This window comes from Sebastes umbrosus, chromosome 5 (genome assembly GCF_015220745.1).
Source record: "Sebastes umbrosus isolate fSebUmb1 chromosome 5, fSebUmb1.pri, whole genome shotgun sequence".
Classification (NCBI taxonomy): Eukaryota; Metazoa; Chordata; class Actinopteri; order Perciformes; family Sebastidae; genus Sebastes; species Sebastes umbrosus.
The window spans coordinates 20,556,749-20,577,457 of record NC_051273.1 but is presented as its reverse complement, the minus strand read 5'-3'; the positions used below and the strand labels follow the sequence as shown (position 1 = coordinate 20,577,457).

The 20,709-nt window shown below is 41.1% G+C and overlaps 2 protein-coding genes across 2 annotated transcripts; both read right to left on the bottom strand.

The window, feature by feature from the left end:
• Positions 1-2,639: 2,639 nt before the first annotated feature.
• Positions 2,640-12,424, bottom strand: LOC119488495 (duodenase-1-like). The gene is made up of 5 exons (XM_037770219.1): positions 12,094-12,424; positions 3,722-3,869; positions 3,399-3,534; positions 2,990-3,250; positions 2,640-2,849 (listed from the first exon to the last, which is right to left on the bottom strand). The coding sequence occupies exons 1-5, from the start codon at positions 12,422-12,424 to the stop codon at positions 2,640-2,642; spliced, it is 1,086 nt and encodes a 361-aa protein (XP_037626147.1).
• Positions 12,425-16,621: 4,197 nt separating this feature from the next.
• Positions 16,622-19,366, bottom strand: LOC119488215 (granzyme B-like). Its single transcript, XM_037769654.1, has 5 exons — positions 19,226-19,366; positions 19,008-19,152; positions 18,732-18,864; positions 17,132-17,347; positions 16,622-17,053 (listed from the first exon to the last, which is right to left on the bottom strand). Exons 1-5 carry the CDS (start codon positions 19,284-19,286, stop codon positions 16,889-16,891), a joined length of 720 nt encoding a protein of 239 aa, XP_037625582.1. The 5' UTR covers positions 19,287-19,366; the 3' UTR covers positions 16,622-16,888.
• Between the last annotated feature and the right edge of the window lie 1,343 nt (positions 19,367-20,709).

Here is a 20,709-nt window from a genome sequence, read left to right as displayed (position 1 = left end):
TATAGCATCGTCCAACTAAATGTAAATAGGGATGCACCGATACAACGGCACCGATACCACTTTGCGGCAGCGTGACGTTAACCTCTCGTCACCATCTTACGGATCCTCACGCTCCACCACCCTGACGGTGCGGGCAAAACGGGCCGGTGGTGCGCCCGACCTCGCTGGGCCGGGATCCCACCTCAGCCAGCGCGCGCCGGCCCTCACTTTCATTGCGCCACGGGGTTTTGCCTGCACCAGCTGACTTCTTGGTCCGTGTTTCAAGACGGTTCGGGTGGGTTGCCGACATCGCCGCAGACCCCTGGCGCCTTTTACGTGGGCCGCGGCACGCAAAACTTAAAAGCAACGGGTTCTAACGCGTCGTAATACTGAATGAAATGTTACGTTTTCAACACAAAACAACTTCCACTTTAGGTTAAGGCAACAAATCTACAACCTTTTTAGGTTTCGGCAACAAAACTACTTGGTTAAGTTTTGGGAAAAACATCATGTTTTTGCTTAAAATAACATTGTAGGTTCAACACAGGATGTGAACCCCAGTGTACTGGGCGAAAGTCCTGTGTTTGTTTGACCCATGCTCCACCATCCCACCTGCCCTGTGTGTTTTACCTCACCTCAGCTTCTACTAGAGGTCGCTGTCATCTTCTTTTATACCTTCTTTCGCTGATCGACCATGTGATTAGATGATAACACTTAATATTGGGTCCTACAGACCCACATCCATGAGGCTTATAGCCACTGATAACACCTATTTAATAGCCTGACAACAGCCTAATCGGCTGGCTTGAACCAGGAGGAATGGAAGGAACAAAAGGGTGACCTGTGGTGAACTTGAGACCTTGGACAGACTGAACACGGGGATGTGTCCCCATCACCAACACCTTTTACAAATCCATTGCTTACATTATTATTTCTGTCTCAGTGCAGTTGTGCAGTTGTATTGGTATGTGTATAAGGTCAGTTAAGTTCAGACTACAAGCCAAGGTAAAGGCCTATCTGTCTCCCAAAGACCTCGACAGAGTTATGCTTTTATTACCTCTCGGTTAGACTACTGTAATTCTTTGTATGTGGGTGCAGAACAGTCGTCTTCGCCGGCTGCAGTTAGTACAAAATGGAGCTTCCTGTCCGTTTCCGGATTGATTTTAAGATTTTATTGCTTGTTTTCAAGGATTTAAATGGGCTGGCAATCAGAACTATTGCACCTTCATACTCCAGTTAGAGCAATGAGGTCGACCAATCCGATGCCCCTGGATGTCCCCATAACTAGACTCAAAAACGGAGGCGACCGAGCCTTTGCCGTGGCCGCCCCTAATCTCTGGAACAGTTTACCTGATCATATTAAGACTGCTCAGACGACAGAAACATTTAAGTCCTTCTGGCGTTTGATTAAGTTTATCTTCTGTTGTGCTGCAACTCTTTTACTGCTATTATGTGTTTATTGTTTTTACTCTGTTCTTAGTGTTGCTTGCTTTGTATTCATTTTTATTATATACATGTTCAGCACTTTGGTCAACTCCGGTGTTTTTTTTACAACGGAGTATTAGGGCCACATTGAGGGAAAAAGAAATCAGTAGTATTACGAGAATAAAGTCGTAATTTGATGAGAATAAAGTCATACTATTTCAAGTAAAAAAAGTTGTAATATTAGGAGAAGAAAGTCATAACTTTATGAGAAAAATAGTTATTTCCTCCTCTATAAAAGAGGCAATTTCCCCATCAGGTCCGTGTGGTTCTTTCTTCGGAATAAACACACTTTCTTGCACAATCTTTTCAAGGTCCTGATGCTGATGATAATGTGGTGCTGATGTGCCAACAGATGAAGTATTTTGTTATTTGTGAAACCTAAACTAAAGTATAACTTCACAAGATGCTCCACGTTCCTCATTTTCACACAGACGGCACGCTGCTCTATTTCCCCTCTAAAATAACACATACAATTACTACTTTATAATATTATGACTTTATTCTTATAATATTACGACTTTTTTCTCGTAAACCTATGACTTTATTCTAATAATATTATGACTTTATTCTTATAATATTACGACTTTTTTCTCGTAAACCTATGACTTTATTCTCGTAATATTATGACTTTATTCTCGAAATCTCCGATTGATTTTTTTTCCCTCAATGTGGCCCTTAATACTCAATCGTAGTTTTTAAACATGCTGTATAAAACAACTTTGACTTGACTTGAAGAGAGATTTTTGCTTATTTTTTGCAGCTTTATTTGTAATGTTGTTGCCAAACAAAATGAGTAATTTGTCACGGCCTTTATTAAGTCATTAATAAGATCCCGTATGTTTGGATTGTCCAAATAACATGCATGGACCAGACAGTATCTGGTCCATGCTTGTTATTTGCCATCACGTTGTTGATCCAGGCTGTCCTATCAGTCTACTAACAGGTTGCTGTGTTTTTTTTTTAGAATAAGTGTGTCTTTTTGATCATTTCAAAGATGGACAGAATATTAAGTATAAGTGTAGAATCTCGATATTATTATTATTCACTTAAATACAATTTGTTTCTTCTGATGAAGTTGTTACGGAAGAAAATTAAACATGGTATTTGAAATAAGCTTTTATTTTGAATTTTGGTCACACTGACAGAGCAATCAGAGACACCACAATGCCTCCATATTACAATGAATGTATGCTGAAGCAAAACTTTGTGCAAGATTTTGACTCATAATGTTTCATGTCTCCGAGGATGCTCTTGATCCAGGGAAGGTATTTATATAGATCCAAGTAGACGTTGGGTACATCTGGGTAGTTACAGTTTTCTCTACGGTTGTAAGAGACAACACCAACAGCCTTCCCGTTGCACACCAGAGGACCACCAGAATCACCCTGTGAGGAAGAATCAATATTCAATTTAAGATGTTTGTAGCAGGGCCGGCTTAAGGCATGGGTGGGCGCTGGTCATACATAAAATACATACTATAAATCCAAATCCAAATTGTGCCTAAAGGCACAGACAGAAAACATACCTGACAGAATCCTTTGTCTGTTTCGTATCCACCTGCACAGATTACGTTGGCAGGAAGATTATGATGCACACGAAGCCATTGCTCCTTACAGACTTGTAGTTTAATGATAGACAAATTCACCACTCTCAGATCATCAACAGCTCCACGTTCAGTTCTACCCCATCCAGCTACACTGCAGGTTTCCTTTGAGTTTGTGTTCATTTCAGAGGTGGGAAGTTGAATTGTTTCCACTCTGTTGTCCGGTCCAGCCCCCTGAGACAGCTGGAGACACACAAAATCAGAAACTTAAAAACTAGCAAGCTAATTTCATCAGACTTCAATTAAACAAACAATTGTTGGAATATGGAGCTGATCATTTTAAAAAAATTGACCCCCCCAAAAAAGTATGATGTCACTTGAGTATACTTACTTTGAGGAGCATGATGTCATTACCATAAGCTACACCCAGATAACCTTTGTGTTTGTATCTCCGTTCAATATCTCTTCTTATTTCTTCTTCTTTTTTCTTGAGATCGTGGGTGCCAAGAACAACAGATGTAAATCCCCTGAACGAAAGATCATGGAGAGGTTGTCAGTAAATTTCCTAAAATTGTGCCAACAACAGTAGAAAATTATGAATAATATAGGTCTTTAAAAAAAAAAAAGAAAGTCGGTTAATATATCTTGAAGTTTTTTTAATTTGACTTGTAATTACATGAATCAAAGACTGCTGGAAGAGGAAATGTAACTCACGCATCATCACAGTGCGCAGCAGTGACCACAACGTCTTCCCTGATGAGGAATCCTCCACATACATGTTCTTTATTGTTGTTCTGCAGCGAGGCCATATACTGCATCGATCCCTCCTCAACTTTTTTCCCGTAGATGATTTCACTCCCATCTGCTAAAATAAGTAAACATCAAAGTTAGGTTAGTGTCTTATTAAACGATTGGAGAATAATAAACAGATTTGGTCATCTTACCGTTTAGTCCGAGACATGTCAGAACATGAAAAAGCAGAAATTTGTGCAGAGCATGCATGATGCCAGCAAGACAATTGACTTGTCTTTCTTCTTGGGGTGTCAAGTCGACCCTTTTATACAGAAATTTGCTCTGTTGGCAAGTGTGAATCCCACCTACAGTATCTTGATATCTGACCACATCCTGCTTGCAAGTCTGCAACTGATGTTATCTTTACCTTCATTATCTTGTTCAGTGATCTGATGCCTCAACAGCCTGACACATACATTATGTGATCAGTGTGTTTAACACAGTCTGTCACTTGAATTCATTCTTCCTCTTCTTACTTTTTATGTTATTCATCATTCACTTTTATATTTAGGACACTTTCGGCCTCTTGATTTAGTTCATTCTGGACCCTTTTAGACCTCCTTTCCTCATTGATTATGAATATTACTATATATTAAGTGACTTTTGTTAGATTAATTCAATAAGTGAAGAACACATGTAACAACAAGATTATTTAGTGTCACTGTGGCCATGTGGCTGCTTTGGGTCATTCTATTAACCCTCCGAGACCCACAATAGACTCGTTTTAGTCTTTTTTTAGGGGGGTACAGGGGTTCTTTAGGGGGAGACAGCAGGTCAACAGCAGATGTCACATAGAAGTGGTGTACATCATCTGAAAGCTGGGAACCTGAAGGTTAATTTGAGATGCAGCTCAGCACTGTGTGTCAAGTTGTTCTAGTCATAAATCAGAAGTGAACATGAATTAATGTAATTAATTAATTAATTTAAATGATTTGTAAAAGTGTATAATGGTTTAGAACATTAAGATATAAGTATATGATGTCCATTCCCATGCGCTATTACGTCTCATAAGTTGCTGCAGCAATTTTTGGGTTGATGCCATTTGTTACACAGATTTGGGGCTAAATTTAACCATTTTTTACCACTCGGAAATTAATAAAAATTATCAATAATCCCTCCAAAGTTCCACATTAAGACACCAAGTCCTTGAGGAACACCGTAGAAAAAGTCATGCTCTGATTTGGTATCAAAAACTTTTGACATTTTGAGATTTCCGCATAATTGTATTTTTCAGCAATTAGATGGCGATCACTTCTGTGGTGGCAACTGCTCAGAAACCTCCTTATTGTCAATCTACCTAGGAAAGCCATCTACCCTCTGAATGCTCTGGGTCTGTAGTTTGTGGCTGTAAAGTTTCATGAGGCTGTGATTATCCTAGAGGTCACCAGAGGTCATTTTATACAGTGAGGTCAAGTGGTCTCACTACAATGAAATGGCTACTATGGGGACTAACATCATCTCACATGAATACAGTTGGGCTCATTGGATCCACAAGAGTCTCAGCTTTACAGTGATACCCACTTGTTGCAATTCAAGACTGCTTAGGGACCCCAGTATGCAGAAATATTCAAACACATCATGTTAGAATAGGCAAAAATAACACATTTATACTGCATGAAAAAAACAGCATGTTCATTAGTTTGTTTTTTAAAATGATTCTGTTGAACAGCAATTCAAAAACAATGTCTGATTTTCATTAGTTCATTTTCAATAAATTTTTATTTATTATTACTTTTGTCAGTTTCAAGTTATTTCATTGACCATTGTGGGTTTTTCTCTCTTTAACGGAAGGGTACCAACAATTTTGTCCACGTCTGTATCTTGATATATGACCACATCCTTCGTGCAATGCATGTTTGCGAGTTTCCATCTTATGTTATCTTTGCATTATCTTGTTCAGTGATCTGATGCCTAAACAGCCTGAAACAAACATTATGTGATCAGTGTGTTTAACACAGTCTTTTCACATTAATTAATTCTTCCTCTTCTTACTTTTTTTAAAATTTTCTTTTTGTTTGGAAAAGGCGTTATCACAGTGTATATCAAACTTTACAGATAGTTATACCTAACTCTTTTCCCATTTTAATATATACACGTAGGCAAAATTGTTGGTACCCTTCCGTTAAAGAAAGAAAAACCCACAATGGTCACTGAAATAACTTGAAACTGACAAAAGTAATAATAAATAAAAATTCACTGAAAATGAACTAATGAAAATCAGACATTGTTTTTGAATTGTGGTTCAACAGAATCATTTTAAAAAACAAACTAATGAAACTGGCCTGGACAAAAATGATGGTACCCCTAGAAAAGATGTAAAATAATGTGACCATAGGGACATGTTAAACTAAGGTGTGTCCTGTAAATAGCATCACAGGTGTCTTCAAACTTTTAATCAGTCAGTCTGCCTATTTAAAGGGTCAAAAGTAGTCACTGTGCTGTTTGGTATCATGGTGTGTACCACACTGAACATGGACCACAGAAAGCTAAGGAGAGAGTTGTCTCGGGAGGTTAGAAGGACAATTATAGACCTTCATGTTAAAGGTAAAGGCTATAAGACCATCTCCAAGCAGCTTGATGTTCCTGTGACTACAGTTGCACATATTATTCAGAAGTTTAAGGTCCATGGGACTGTAGCCAACCTCCCTGGACGTGGCCGCAAGAGGAAAATTGATGACAAATTGAAGAGACGGATAATACGAATGGTAACCAAAGAGCCTAGAACAACTTCCAAAGAGATTAGAGGTGAACTCCAAGGTCAAGGTACATCAGTGTCAGATCGCACCATCCGTCGCTGTTTGAGCCAAAGTAAACTTTATGGAAGACAACCGAGGAGGACACCAAATCATAAAAAAGCGAGACTGGAATTTGCCAAAATGCATATTGACAAGCCACAAAGCTTCTGGGAGAATGTCCTTTGGACAGATGAGACAAAACTGGAGCTTTTTGGCAAGTCACATCAGCTCTATGTTCACAGACGCAAAAATGAAGCATACAAAGAAAAGAACACTGTACCTAATGTGAAACATGGAGGAGGCTAGGTTATGTTATGGGGCTGCTTTGCTGCATCTGGCACAGGGTGTCTTGAATCTGTGCAGGGTGCAATGAAATCTTAAGACTATCAAGGCATTCTGGAGCGAAATGTACTGCCCAGTGTCAGAAAGCTTGGTCTCAGTTGCAGGTCATGGGTCCTCCAACAGGATAATGACCAGAAACACAGCTAAAAACACCCAAGAATGGCTAAGAACAAAACATTGGACTGTTCTGAAGTGGCCTTCTATGAGCCCTGATCTAAATCCTATTGAACATCTGTGGAAGGAGCTGAAACATGCAGTCTGGAGAAGGCACCCTTCAAACCTGAGACAGCTGGAGCAGTTTGCTCACGAGGAGTGGGCCAAAATACCTGTCTACAGGTGCAGAAGTCTCATTGAGAGTTACAGAAATCGCTTGTTTGCAGTGATTGCCTCAAAAGGTTGTACAACAAAATATTAAGTTACGGGTACCATCATTTTTATCCAGGCCAGTTTCATTAGTTTGTTTTTTAAAATGATTCTGTTGAACAGCAATTCAAAAACAATGTCTGATTTTCATTAGTTCATTTTCAGTACATTTTTATTTATTATTACTTTTGTCTGTTTGAAGTTATTTCATTGACCATTGTGGGTTTGTCTTTCTTTAACGAAAGGGTACCAACAATTTTGTCCACGTCTGTATCTCGATATATGACCACATCCTTCGTGCAAGGCATGTTTGCGAGTTTCCATCTTATGTTATCTTTGCATTATCTTGTTCAGTGATCTGATGCCTCAACAGCCTGAAACAAACATTATGTGATCAGTGTGTTTAACACAGTCTTTTCACATTAATTAATTCTTCCTCTTCTTACTTTTTATGTTATTCATCATTCACTTTTATATTTAGGACACTTTCGGCCTCTTGATTTAGTTCATTCTGGACCCTTTTAGACCTCCTTTCCTCATTGTTTATGAATATTACTATATATTAAGTGACTTTTGTTAGATTGATTCAATAAATGAAGAACACAGATGTAACAACAAGATTATTTAGTGTCACTGTGGCCATGTGGCTGCTTTGGGTCATTCTATCAACCCTCTGAGACCCACAATAGACCCGTTTTAGTCTTTTTTTAGGGGGGTACAGGGGGTCTTTAGGGGGAGATAGCAGGTCAACAGAAGATGTCACATAGAAGTGAACATGAATTAATATAATTAATTAATTAATTTAAATGATTTGTAAAAGTTTATAAGGGGCATCATCATTTTATACAGCAGTTTGCTCTGTTGGCAAGTGTGATTATCACATATCTTGATATCTGACCACATCCTTCGTGCAATGCATGTTTGCGAGTTTCCATCTTATGTTATCTTTGCATTATCTTGTTCAGTGATCTGATGCCTCAACAGCCTGAAACAAACATTATGTGATCAGTGTGTTTAACACAGTCTTTTCACATTAATTAATTCTTCTTCATCCTACTTTTTTTTAAATTTTCTTTTTGTTTGGAAAAGGCGTTATCACAGTGTATATCAAACTTTACAGATAGTTATACCTAACTCTTTTCCCATTTTAATATACATGTACAGTCTATATGCATATGCCCGAAAAGAAGCATGCGGATGCCACAGTACTTGTGAGTCAACTCAGCCTTTTGGAGAACTGTGGGTCCTCCAACCTCACTTTCTGAAGTACGTGGCCGTGTAAACCGTTCCACAAGTCCAGATTATACACATCTACACATATCGATATTCACTTGCATACTCACGCGTATACAGCCTACATGCCCATGCATACTTCTCCATCAAACTATCAGCAGTTACATTTAGCTTTCTTACCTATGCCTATCTCACACTCTATTAAAGACATAACTATATACATTAGAACCAAGGGAGCTTACATTACATTCTTATTATTCTCAGCAAGAAGAGGAAAGGAAGAAAAGAGAAAAGAAAGTCAGTGGAGTCATACAAAGTCTACTCTTATGGGGGTTATAAATTTGATCCATTTATTCCAAATCTGGTCAAATTTGCCCTTTTGGATCCTCAAAGAGTAAGTCAACTTTTCCATTTTAAATAGTTCAAGGGTTATTCCATACCAATCATCCAATGTAGGTGGTACTGGATTTAGCCACCTTCTTGTGATAGATTTTTTACTTGCCGCCAAAAGGGCCTGCAGCAGCTTTATATCACTCCTCTGTCTCAAAAACAAAACGTTGCCCAGATAAAGAGTCTCCAAGTTCAGAGGTATTTGAGTCTTAAATACAGTGCTTAATGAGTTATGAATACCTTTCCAGTATAAACTCAGTTTGGGGCAGTCCCAGAAAATATGAAAATAATTTGCCTCTATTGAGCCACATTATCTTCAACACGTCGAGCTTGTGTTCTTGTATTTTTCCTGGTGTGGGGTCTTAAAATATCTTATAATATTTTTCCAGCAGTGTTCTCTCCAGTCTGTGGAGTAAGTAGAGGACCATTGAAAACTGCAAATTTCCCCCAAACCTCCTCAGACAACCTATCTTCTTCTTACTTTTTATGTCATTCATCATTCACTTTTATATTTAGGACACTTTCGGCCTCTTGATTTAGTTCATTCTGGACCATTTTAGACCTCTTTTCCTCATTGTTTATGAATATTACTATATATTAAGTGACTTTTGTTAGATTGATTCAATAAATGAAGAACACAGATGTCACAACAAGATTATTTAGTGTCACTGTGGCCATGTGGCTGCTTTGGGTCATTCTATCAACCCTCTGAGACCCACAATAGACATGTTTTAGTCTTTTTTTAGGGGGGTACAGGAGTCTTTAGGGGGAGACAGCAGGTCAACAGCAGATGTCACATAGAAGTGGTGTACATCATCTGAAAGCTGGGAAACTGAAGGTTAATTTGAGATGCAGCTCAGCACTGTGTGTCAAGTTGTTCTAGTCATAAATCAGAAGTGAACATTAATTAATGTAATAAATTAATTAATTAATTGAAATGATTGTCACTATTATTTGACAGCAAGTGGTCTACAGGAGCATTAAAGCCTGCAGGCAACACTTGCATTATTATTTGCTCTTGAGAGCCCATCTTGTTGAGGGGCCTTTAGTTAAAATCTATTTTTAAGGCCTTAATGACTTCGGGATACATTGTTCTTAAATCGTACATTTTCCTACATAAATCAAGCAAATGACATACACAGTAGGACTGTCACTTTTTATTAAGATTTGAATATTTGTTCAAACGTGGGAAAAAAGCATAGACTGTATATATGAAGTGGACGTAGTCACTGTGGCGCCATCCATTGGTTTGTGGACTGCCGTTTTGAAGCCTCGAGTTCGGCATTTTGGCCGTCGCCATCTTGTTGTTTTGCAACAAGAAGTGACACGAGATGGTGGAGCTAATGGTGGCTTCAAATGACCTTATCTCCCTGTTTGTGGATACAACTCGGTCACAGCAGGTTAGCTTTTTATTGCATTAATCTTACAAGTGAAGCACACAGATGCAACAACATTATTGTTTGGTGTGGAAATACTCAGCACAGCACATGAAACATTTCTCTGAAATCTGTAGCAAACTAGACGAACCACATAAACCACAGTTTCCAGGTTCAGGTTTGAGTGTTGTTCTCACAGTTGTGAAACTAATGATCAGCGGGAGAGCACAAACATACACAGATCGAGCCAGAGAAATCATTACCTTGCTTTACATATGACATTATATAGTATATAGTATGTAAAATGCTCACTTCCTGTCATGTTTTGTAATGATTTGGTGAGAGGATTTGTCATGTAACAAGTCATGCATTCACGCTTATTCATTACACAAATCTGACTACATTTCTCAGTGTTTTCTCTTCACAAATCTATATTCAGATACAGCTCAAATATACATAAATACAAGCTGTTGCTGTCTGGTTTTACTCAGCAGAGAGGGCCTGAGTAAGACCAAAGAGTTGCATAGTTTCTTTTTGACCTTCGGTGGGCGCCACTCCATCAGTTTATGTTACGTCTGCACCCTGCAGTGCATTAAAAACCTCTCTCAGTCAAAGCCAAACAACTGAGTCATCCTTCTGAGTGAATCTGTTATATGGGTCATTGTAGCCTAGTGTTTCTATGTTAGCAAGTGCCTATCTGTCTTTATGCTAGACTTAGTCATTCCTAAATATGCCCAGTAAGCCCAGTTTAATTTACAATATCTTTCTCTTAGCAAGTCTTATTTGTTGCCACAGTGGAAATATTTTGCTAATAAGTTGAAAGCGTCTCCGGACGTCTTTGGACAAGTAGCCAAGATTCACAGAATGTAACTTTCAAAGATGAAATGAGCCCAAATATAGTCTGAAAATGTCAAAGATTTTTTAAGATTAAAAAAAGTTATTTTTATAAAATGGTCACTATATCCTGACAGCAGTGCATGAGACAGGTAATCTGAAAAAAAATAATGTGCCTCTGTGTCCTCCGGTGCTCCTCTGGTCCTCCTAATGGCATCTGCAAGAATTCACAGATTGGAGAAAAACGACCAATCAGAGCCGAGCTGGAGCCTGACGTCTCTGAGCAGCTGTCAATCACTCACGAACTCCGATCAAATAGTCAAACTAGGCAGCGCTGATGAAATATGAATCAATATTCTGTTACTGTAATGTCTATTTCTCGCCTCAAATGTATTCAGAAACATCTTCTAGTGTACTGTTTAGCTGTAAAATGAGAAAGTTTGTGACCCGGCATCCATTTTGAGATCAGTTCAGGAAACACCAAGCACCGCCCACCAGCCGGAGCAAACTTTCAACACCTGCGTTTGTTTTATGTACATCGTCAGGGTCCTAACCGGGCATAGTGTCGGCTGTTGTCAGTCGGCTCCCTCCCTCTCTTGAGGGGAGTAGAAATGACGAAGCTCAACTGACTGGCTCATGTGCATTTCCGAGAGTATTTTAGGGAGGAAAGCCGGATTAGGGCGAACGATCACCCCCGCACCATCCGGCAGAAACCTGCAGCAGCTTTGAAGAATAGAAAGAGCCTGCAGCTCCAGGAGCATGGACACATCCGGTAAACCACACTTTGAGGCCCAGACGCCGAAGAGGTGCTAGGACAGCATCCGTGCACCTCGCAAAAGTCCGAGGGGGCAGCAGAGATACCGAAGGGGAGGACTCGAAACTCGTAGGTCCTGCCCTTGGACTCGAACATCAGGAAGTGTCAGTGGTTTTCCCTGATCTCTCTTTCTTTTGGTATCTGAAAATAGGCGTCTCCGAGGTCGATTGTAGCGAACCCCTCGCCTTGGCTGACTGCCTGTCTCACCCTCTGAACTGTCAGCATCTTGCATCTCAGGGGACGGAGATACTTGCTGAGCCCCCTGAGGACCGGGATTGGTCGGAGTCCCTCCGTCCCGTTTGGGGACAAGGAAATAATGGGAGTAAAACCCAGCTTGCCGGTCGCCCTGTTCCACCTCTCTTATGGCTCCCTTGGACAGGAGTGATGTCACCCCCGCCCGCAGCACTTCCCTGTGCTTCGGGTCCACCAATGTAGCCCGAGGAGCTGAATTTGCCAGAGGAGGACTGCACAGAAATTGCAACCTGTATCCCTGGGTCATGGTGGAAAAACTCAGGGACTTGCGTCCAGAGCCGCCCATGCCGCGTCTCGTGCCGAGAAGGGCCAGTGGCGGTCTGGGTCCGGCACACCGTCAGGAGCGAGGGAATGGCCTGGAGGGTCTCTGACCTCGGCCACGCCCCCCTTTCTTTCCTTGCCGCCGAGCCCTCTGCCTATGAAACGCTTCCAGCTGGGGTCCAAGGTCCTCTGGACCCCAATGGGGCTGTGCAACAGGCCCTGGGGTTGAGGTGCCCTCTGACAGAGGGCAACGGATATCTCCCCACCATAGTGCCGGGCTTCCCTGGCCTGTTGCAACATACTTACCTTTCCGGACCAAACATGGCAGAGGGCTCAACAGGAAACCGTAGAAGTGTCTCGGTCTTCCTGCTGCTGCCGGGACTGCGACAGCCAAAGGTGGCGCCTCACTGCTGCGACTACAGCGTGTAGCCGCGGACTACGTGTTCTGTACCCGCCGGAGCAGGACAGGAACACACACCCACACTGGTCAACGTTCGCCGCTGTAGCCGATTTAACGGCACAGCTGACAAACTGTCTCTGGACGCGTTAGCGACTCTCGCAATACGTCCTGGGAGCCCCGGTACCTTGGTCAACCGGATTAGCCGCCACGCGCACACCGGCGACCTTTACTTCCCTTTTACACACCGGTCAACGTTCGCCGCTGTAGCCGATTTAACGGCACAGCTGACAAACTGCCTCTGGACGCGTTAGCGACTTTCGCAATACGCCCTGGAAGCTCCGGTACCTCGGTCAACCGGATTAGCTGCCACGCAGCACACCAGAGGCCCGGTAACCAGATAGGGACAACAGCAGTCCGGGGAGGCTGCCAGACACAGACGCCCGCTTCTTACACCAGGTAAGTGGACTCGATGCCGTAACCCTGATATTCTGGTTTTCTGGATCATCCATGGTCCTGCAATTCTTGCTAGGGCAGCTAACTCTTAGGCCTAGACATAGGGCTGGGGATGCCTGGTCCGCTGGAGGCAGCGGCCACAACCAATCCTCTCAGCTCCACTTATGTCTGCCATCCACCTACTGACACCAGACCACCTGTGTGCTGCTGTAGGCGCAATAAATTGCTTTTGTACTACCTCCTCAAAATCTGGAAGAAGGGGTACTCTGGTAGGGGCAGGTCGAGCTTCGCTCTCATCCTCAAACAGAGAGGGCGGAGCCCTTGGGTTCTCAGGCAGAGGAATCTCAGCGCTCCTACCGCCTTGTCAATGACCTCCTTAAACCGGAAAGCCAAAGGTGGCTCAGCTGCCCCTAAACCCTGCTCGGCCTGCTGCCAAGCTGGGGCCTCATCCTCCGAAGGAAACAGGGAGAACATATCAACCTGCTCCTCCTCCCCATCCAGAGGAGGAGAGGGAGGAGAAAAGCCGATGCCGACTCTCAACCTGTGAGCGGGCAGAGGCAGACCCAGCAAAAGAGGGACCCCATGCGGTTTGCCTTGGGCGCTTAGCCCCCCCCCCCTCAATCCCTTGGGAAGGGGAGCGGGGGCTCTTCCCTCTAAAAAGGTGAAGTCTGGCTTCCCTTGTGCGAAGAGGCATGATAAACCAATCCACGCATGACGCTGGGTCATTTTTAGCCCTCAATGCATGGTCATATCCCAAGCATGGAACACACCTGTCATGCCCATCCTCCATTGGCAATTTAACACTACAACCATTTTAAACAGGAATGGCCTGCAGTGTCTGCCATTCTGACTGAACAAAGGAAACACTTTTTTTTTTTTCTTTTTTATTCCTCAGTGTTAGTGCTTAGATTTAAATCTTGCAAAGTGTTATGAGAGTTAAGTCACTTTCCTCTTTTCATCAGGGTTACATCATGTTTAGTGTTAAAATTAGCATTCTGAAGAAAGGTTGTGGTTTTGTGTAATGCAACTGTAGACATCTGCTCTAATGTGCAACATTTCTCATGAAAGTTGTTAATGAAAGTACATGTCGCCATTTTTATATTTTAGTAACACCGTTTAGCTCAACTGAACACGAGAAAACTAATTGGTTTTATTGACTTAAATACCATTTTACAGTATATCTTGTTTTTACATGGATGGCCGTATTTAGTCAGCTCTATTTGGATGAATTTAATAAGTAGATAACACAGATGCCCTTTTTGTGGACCTAATTGACACAGCCCACTCGGACATTTCTTTGAATTGCGTGACAAACTAGCTGAACCACAGTAACCACAGTTTCGATGCTCACACAAACACCAGACTTCAACATGTCTTTAAAGGAACAGTGTGTAGCATCTAGAAGGATCTATTGGCAGAAGAGGAATATAATACTAACCCATTTGTGCCCAAAGACTATATTTTGTATGATAAGGAATAACGCCACAACATTTGTTCTGATTGGTCAAATAAAAATGGCAAGTATCAGTTACAGTACAACTTTGAAATTTTTAGATCACATAAAAAAATCACACTTTTATCAATAGTCAAAGTGAGGATATTTGAAAAATGTGTATATGTGTGCATATCTTTGATATTCAACTTGTTATGAGTTCATAGATACCAAATACTTGATTGTGATCCTTGTAGTTTCAGAGATACAGACATTTTCTTATCATACTATATCTATTATTTGGGCACATGGAACAACTGTTTTTTTCCTAAAATATAATGGAGTCTATTGAAAAAACAGTAATCCCATGTGTACTGTAGAAGTCCCAAGTCTAGATATATTATGATGAGAAAAACTCTCTTTTTGACCAATTTTGAAAATGTCCTCACATTTGTGCTTATAGGCAAGCCCAGAGAACACTTCCATCCAAAGAAAATAAAAATAATAATTAAGGTATAATAAGGATAATAAGTATGTTTTCTTTAGTGTATAATCACCTGAAATTAAGAGTCCTCTTCATGGAGCCGGCTGTCATGTTTCTACATTAGCACAGAATGGACAAATCAAACACTGGCTCTAGATAGGGACATTTGCGTTTCTTTTGCATCGGCCACCATTCTTCTACACGCTTGGCACACTGGAGAAGTTTCAGTTGATTGCAATCTGCAAACTCACCGCTAGATGCAGCCAAATCCTTCACACTGCACCTTTAAATATCATTTTATATCTTGTGATGAAGAATGTTATCACAGGAAACAAAATAATACAGGATTTTAAATGAGGTATTGTTTTTTACAAGGAGTGGCCATATTCAGTCAACTCTATTTGGAAATATTTTAGAAGTAGGCTAGATAACAATCGCAACACCAAGGCTCTTTTGTGTGGACTTACTTGACACAGCTCACTTGAACATTTCTTTGAATTGTGTGACAAACTAGCTGAACCACAGTAACCACAGTTTCAGTGCTCACACAGACACCAGACTTCAACATGTCTTTAAAGGAACAATGTATTGCATTTCGGGGGATCTATTGGCAGAAATGGAGCATAATATTAATAGGTATGTTTTCTTTAGTGTATAATCACCTGATAATAAGAGTCGTTGTGTTTTTATTACCTTAGAATGGGCCGTCTATATCTACATAGGGAGCGGGTCCTCTCCACGGAGCCGGCCGCCATGTTTCTACAGAACGGACAAACCAAACACTGACTCTAGCAACACATTCTTATCCCAACTCGTCACTTTGTCACGCCCCTTTGCGCCACGCTCCTTTGCGTCACTTTATTTTTGGCATCAAAACCACTATTACCATTGGTGTCACTTTAGGATTAGGCAACAACACCACTATAATTAGGTTGAGGAAAGAAAGACATGGTTGGGCTTAAAACTACTATATGTTTGTAAAGTGAAAATTAAACTAAACGTTGTGAACACAGGACACGAACAAACAGCTGATTGCAACGTGAAAGTGAAACTTAACGCACAGGACACGAACAGTGGTCTCTTGAATGAAAGCCTTGTGTTTGTTGTTAAATATCATTTGATATCTCTTGATGAAGAATGTTACCACAGGAATCAAAATTATACAGGATATTAACTGAGGTTTCGATATTGCACTGAAGGACCGTATTTAGTCAACTCTAATTGGATGAATTTAATAAGTAAGCTAGATAACAGATGCAACACCAAGGCTCTTTTAGGTGGATCTACTTGACACTCAAACATTTCCTTGAATTGTGTGATAAACTAGCTGGACCACAGTAACCACAGTTTCGATGCTCACACAGACACCAGACTCCGACATGTCTTCAAGAGAAGTGTCATGAGAACTGATCTTATCTTATGGACCAGAGGCCAGAGACGTTCACACACAGTGACTAAAGTGGCTGACCTTTGCCCCTTTTTTTCATCTGAAGTGCCCCCTGGATAACATAGATAAATACATGTTCATTTTTATAAAGTTAGTATGGTAAAGTACCATTTGTGTCTTCTGATAAAGAAAAGAGAAAATTATATTTGAGACTTTTTATTATTATTATTTTGCCTTTCTGTTAAGGAGAAAACACTGACAGAGCGACTCAGACACAACTGCTCCTCCCAAACACAATTCAAGTGTGCTGAAGCAAAGCTTTGTGTACGATAGTTACATTTTACAATCATTTTTCTTGAGAACCTCGTTGATCCAGGGAAGGAACTTCTTGATATCCGTGTAGACGGATACACCCGGGTAGTTACAGTCGACATTTTTGTTGAAATACGCGACACCAACAGCTATCCCGTTGCACACCAGAGGACCACCATAATCACCCTGTGAGGAGGAAATATCTTGATTTGCTCATTCAAAATTATGTTTATAGAAACCGTTATAAAAGGACAGAAAACATACCTTACAGAATCCCTTGCCTGTGCAGATAGCATCGGCAGGAAGTTGCTTCTTACAGTTGATGACAGACACATCCACCACTCTCAGATCTTCAACATATTTACCACTAGTTTTAGTGGAACCCCATCCAGCTACGCAGCACTTTTCATTTTCTGTTATGTTCAGGTCAGGAAGGGGAATAGGTTTGACTTTGATGTTTGGCCGATCTTCCCCACCCAGCTGGAGACACAAAATCAGAAAATAAACATTTAAAACCGCCCGTCTGTCTGAACATGGTCTTACTCTTCATCAGACTTCAGTTTAACAATTGCTAGAAGTTGGAGCTGATGAATCATTTAAATGGAGGTTATAGAGTGGTGCAAGAATGAATCCTAAAACCATGAAATGAGTTCCCTCGTCTGGAAGTCAATGGGTTTTTTTAATGGGTTTTTACTAGGGCTGTCAATCGACTCAAATATGTAATTGCAAATATATCACAGATTTTTTTTATCTGTTCAAAATGTACCTTAGAGTGACATTTGTCAAGTATTTAATACTCTTATCAACATGGGAGTGGGCAAATATGCTTGATTTATGCAAATGTATGAATATATTTATTATTGGAAATCAATTACCAACACAAAACAATAAGAAGTATTGTCCAGAAACCCTCACAGGTACTGCATCTAGCATAAAAAATATGCTCAAATCATAACATGGTAAACTGCAGCCCAACAGGCAACAACAGCTGTCAGTGTGTCAGTGTGCTGACTTGACTATGACTTGCCCCAAAACTGCTTGTGATTATCATAAAGTGGGCTTGTCTGTAAAGGGAGACTCGTGCGTACCCATAGAACCCATTTTCATTCACATATCTTGAGGTCAAAGGACCCCTTTGAAAATGGCCATGACACTTTTTCTTCGCCAAAATGTTATTATTTTTTAATTTTATTTATAAAATACATCAATAAATACCCCACTCGTGAATTTTGAAGCCTTTACGTGTCTTAAAAAAGGCGGTTGCTAACAAGTGGCTAAATGAGACTACTAAACGTCATCACGCCGACTCGTCTGCCTTTACAGCCTCGTTGTGTATACACAACACTCATGCGACCGTGGTGTAGTTCGTCTATAGTCTAACGTTAGCTTTTTACTTCTGGTGATTGCATTCACACTTCAACAACCTAAAAGTGGTGTTCATTGTGAAGATTATCTTGCTGAACAAAATGTGTAAGTATGATCATGTGTTTGCCACGAAGCTTATTTTCTGCAATAATCCAAAATTCAATGGAAAAATCCCATTGGCATTTTGTCGAGGGAAGCAGGGTGATGCTAACTTCCTGGTTGGCTTACAAAAATAAGTCATCCCTGCAGCACTCTGTTGTCAACAGTGTTACAGTATATGCACTGGTTGTGTTTTTGCTAGAGTTTTAAATGACATCATTCCATTTCAGGGATATTTTTATATGTTTTTTCAACCTTTTTTACATTTACTCTGACAGGATATAACACTTAATTGTTTTAAATTTATCGAACCAACCAAACCACCAAATGCAAATAATTTGACTGTAAAAATGCCAGATATGTCATCAGGGACTACTGAGTTGAATGAATACATACTTACTTTGAGGAGCATGATGTCATTCCATCCTTTCTCCTTAGAACGTGGGTGTTTGCACTTCTCTACAATGTATTTCCGTTGATTTTCTACCAACTTGAGATCGTGGCCAAAAACAACATCTGCTTTTCTCACATTCCTGAAAAAAATGTATAATTGAGAGGTGGTCACAAAACAAAGCAACAAATGGTACATTTCTTTTGGAAAAAAGGGAGTTTGTATAAATTTTATTTTTAATTTATTTTTACAAAAACGATTGCTGGAAGAGGAAATGTAACTCACACATCACACTGCTCAGCAGTGACCACAAAGTTTTTACCGACAAGGAATCCTCCACATATGTGTCGTCTATATTCCTGCACCGAGGCCATATACAGCATCGAGTTCTCTGGGGCTTCTTCCCCGCGTATGATTGCACTCCCAGGTACTAGAAACATAGAAGAAATATATTGATATCCCATTTGCAGGCTACAAAAAGGTTATCGGATTGTGCAACTTACCGGTTAGTTCGAGGCATGCCAGAACATGTAAAAGCAGGAACTTGTGCAGACCGTGCATCATGGTGACAGGATGCTCAACTTGTTGTATCGGGGCTGTGAAGTCGTCCTGTTTTATGCAGCAGAATTACTTCACACTTTGATTTCCATCTATTTTATCTCGACTACCAGCCACATCCTATGGGCGGTGATGCTATTTTGCAAGTTTCCAAAGCACATACATCATGTGACTAGTACGTGTTGACACACATACACATTGCTCCTCTTCTCTCAAGTCATTCCACATTTATTTTAAATTTTTTTATTTACAACTCTGGACACAGTGAGCATCTAGGGCTGCCGAGCTGTTTTGTTGCATCTAGCTTGAAGGCTGCACCCGATCTGACTGTTATCAAGCTATTAAATAGGTGTTATCTGTCCCAAGTGTGTCAGCTAATAGGGGCCTATTAAACTAATAGTAGGTTCACAAGGCTGTTATTACTCATTTATTTCATGAGCCAATGTTCACCATAGATGTGGGTCATTAAGGCCCTACTGTGTTGTAAATAGGGATGCACCGATACAACGGCACCGATACCACTTTGCGGCAGCGTGACGTTAATCTCTCGTCACCATCTTACGGATCCTTACGCTCCACCTCCCTGACGGTGCGGGCAAAACGGGCCGGTGGTGCGCCCGACCTCGCTGGGCCGGGATCCCACCTCAGCCAGCGCGCGCCGGCCCTCACTTTCATTGCGCCACGGGGTTTTGCCTGCACCAGCTGACTCGCGCATGCATTAGACTTCTTGGTCCGTGTTTCAAGACGGGTCGGGTGGGTTGCCGACATCGCCGCAGACCCCTGGCGCCTTTTACGTGGGCCGCGGCACGCAAAACTTAAAAGTAACGGGTTCTAACGCGTCGTAAAACTGAATGAAACGTTACGTTTTCAACACAAAACAACTTCCACTTTAGGTTAAGGCAACAAATCTACAACCTTTTTAGGTTTCGGCAACAAAACTACTTGGTTAAGTTTTGGGAAAAACATCATGTTTTTGCTTAAAATAACATTGTAGGTTCAACACAGGATGTGAACCCCAGTGTACTGGGCGAAAGTCCTGTGTTTGTTTGACCCATGCTCCACCATCCCACCTGCCCTGTGTGTTTTACCTCACCTCAGCTTCTACTAGAGGTCGCTGTCATCTTCTTTTATACCTTCTTTCGCTGATCGACCATGTGATTAGATGATAACACTTAATATTGGGTCCTACAGACCCACATCCATGAGGCTTATAGCCACTGATAACGCCTATTTAATAGCCTGACAACAGCCTAATCGGCTGGCTTGAACCAGGAAGAATGGAAGGAACAAAAGGGTGACCTGTGGTGAACTTGAGACCTTGGACAGACTGAACACGGGGATGTGTCCCCATCACCAACACCTTTTACAAATCCATTGCTTACATTATTATTTCTGTCTCAGTGCAGTTGTGCAGTTGTATTGGTATGTG

Bases quoted from the DNA above. Each gene is read 5' to 3' on its own strand.
- LOC119488495 (XM_037770219.1), bottom strand. From the start codon at position 12,424: ATGGGCGGCTCTGGACGCAAGTCCCTGAGTTTTTCCACCATGACCCAG. The intron at 3,870-12,093 runs GTGAGACAGGCA...TTATTTTAGCAG, and splicing joins AGATGCTGACAGTTCAGAGG to ATGGGAGTGAAATCATCTAC. The intron at 3,535-3,721 runs GTGAGTTACATT...TCTTTCGTTCAG, and splicing joins GCTGCGCACTGTGATGATGC to GGGATTTACATCTGTTGTTC.
- LOC119488215 (XM_037769654.1), bottom strand. From the start codon at position 19,286: ATGATGCACGGTCTGCACAAGTTCCTGCTTTTACATGTTCTGGCATGC. The intron at 18,865-19,007 runs GTGAGTTACATT...CATTTTTTTCAG, and splicing joins ACTGCTGAGCAGTGTGATGT to GAATGTGAGAAAAGCAGATG. The intron at 17,348-18,731 runs GTAAGTATGTAT...TTGTGTCTCCAG, and splicing joins ATGACATCATGCTCCTCAAA to CTGGGTGGGGAAGATCGGCC.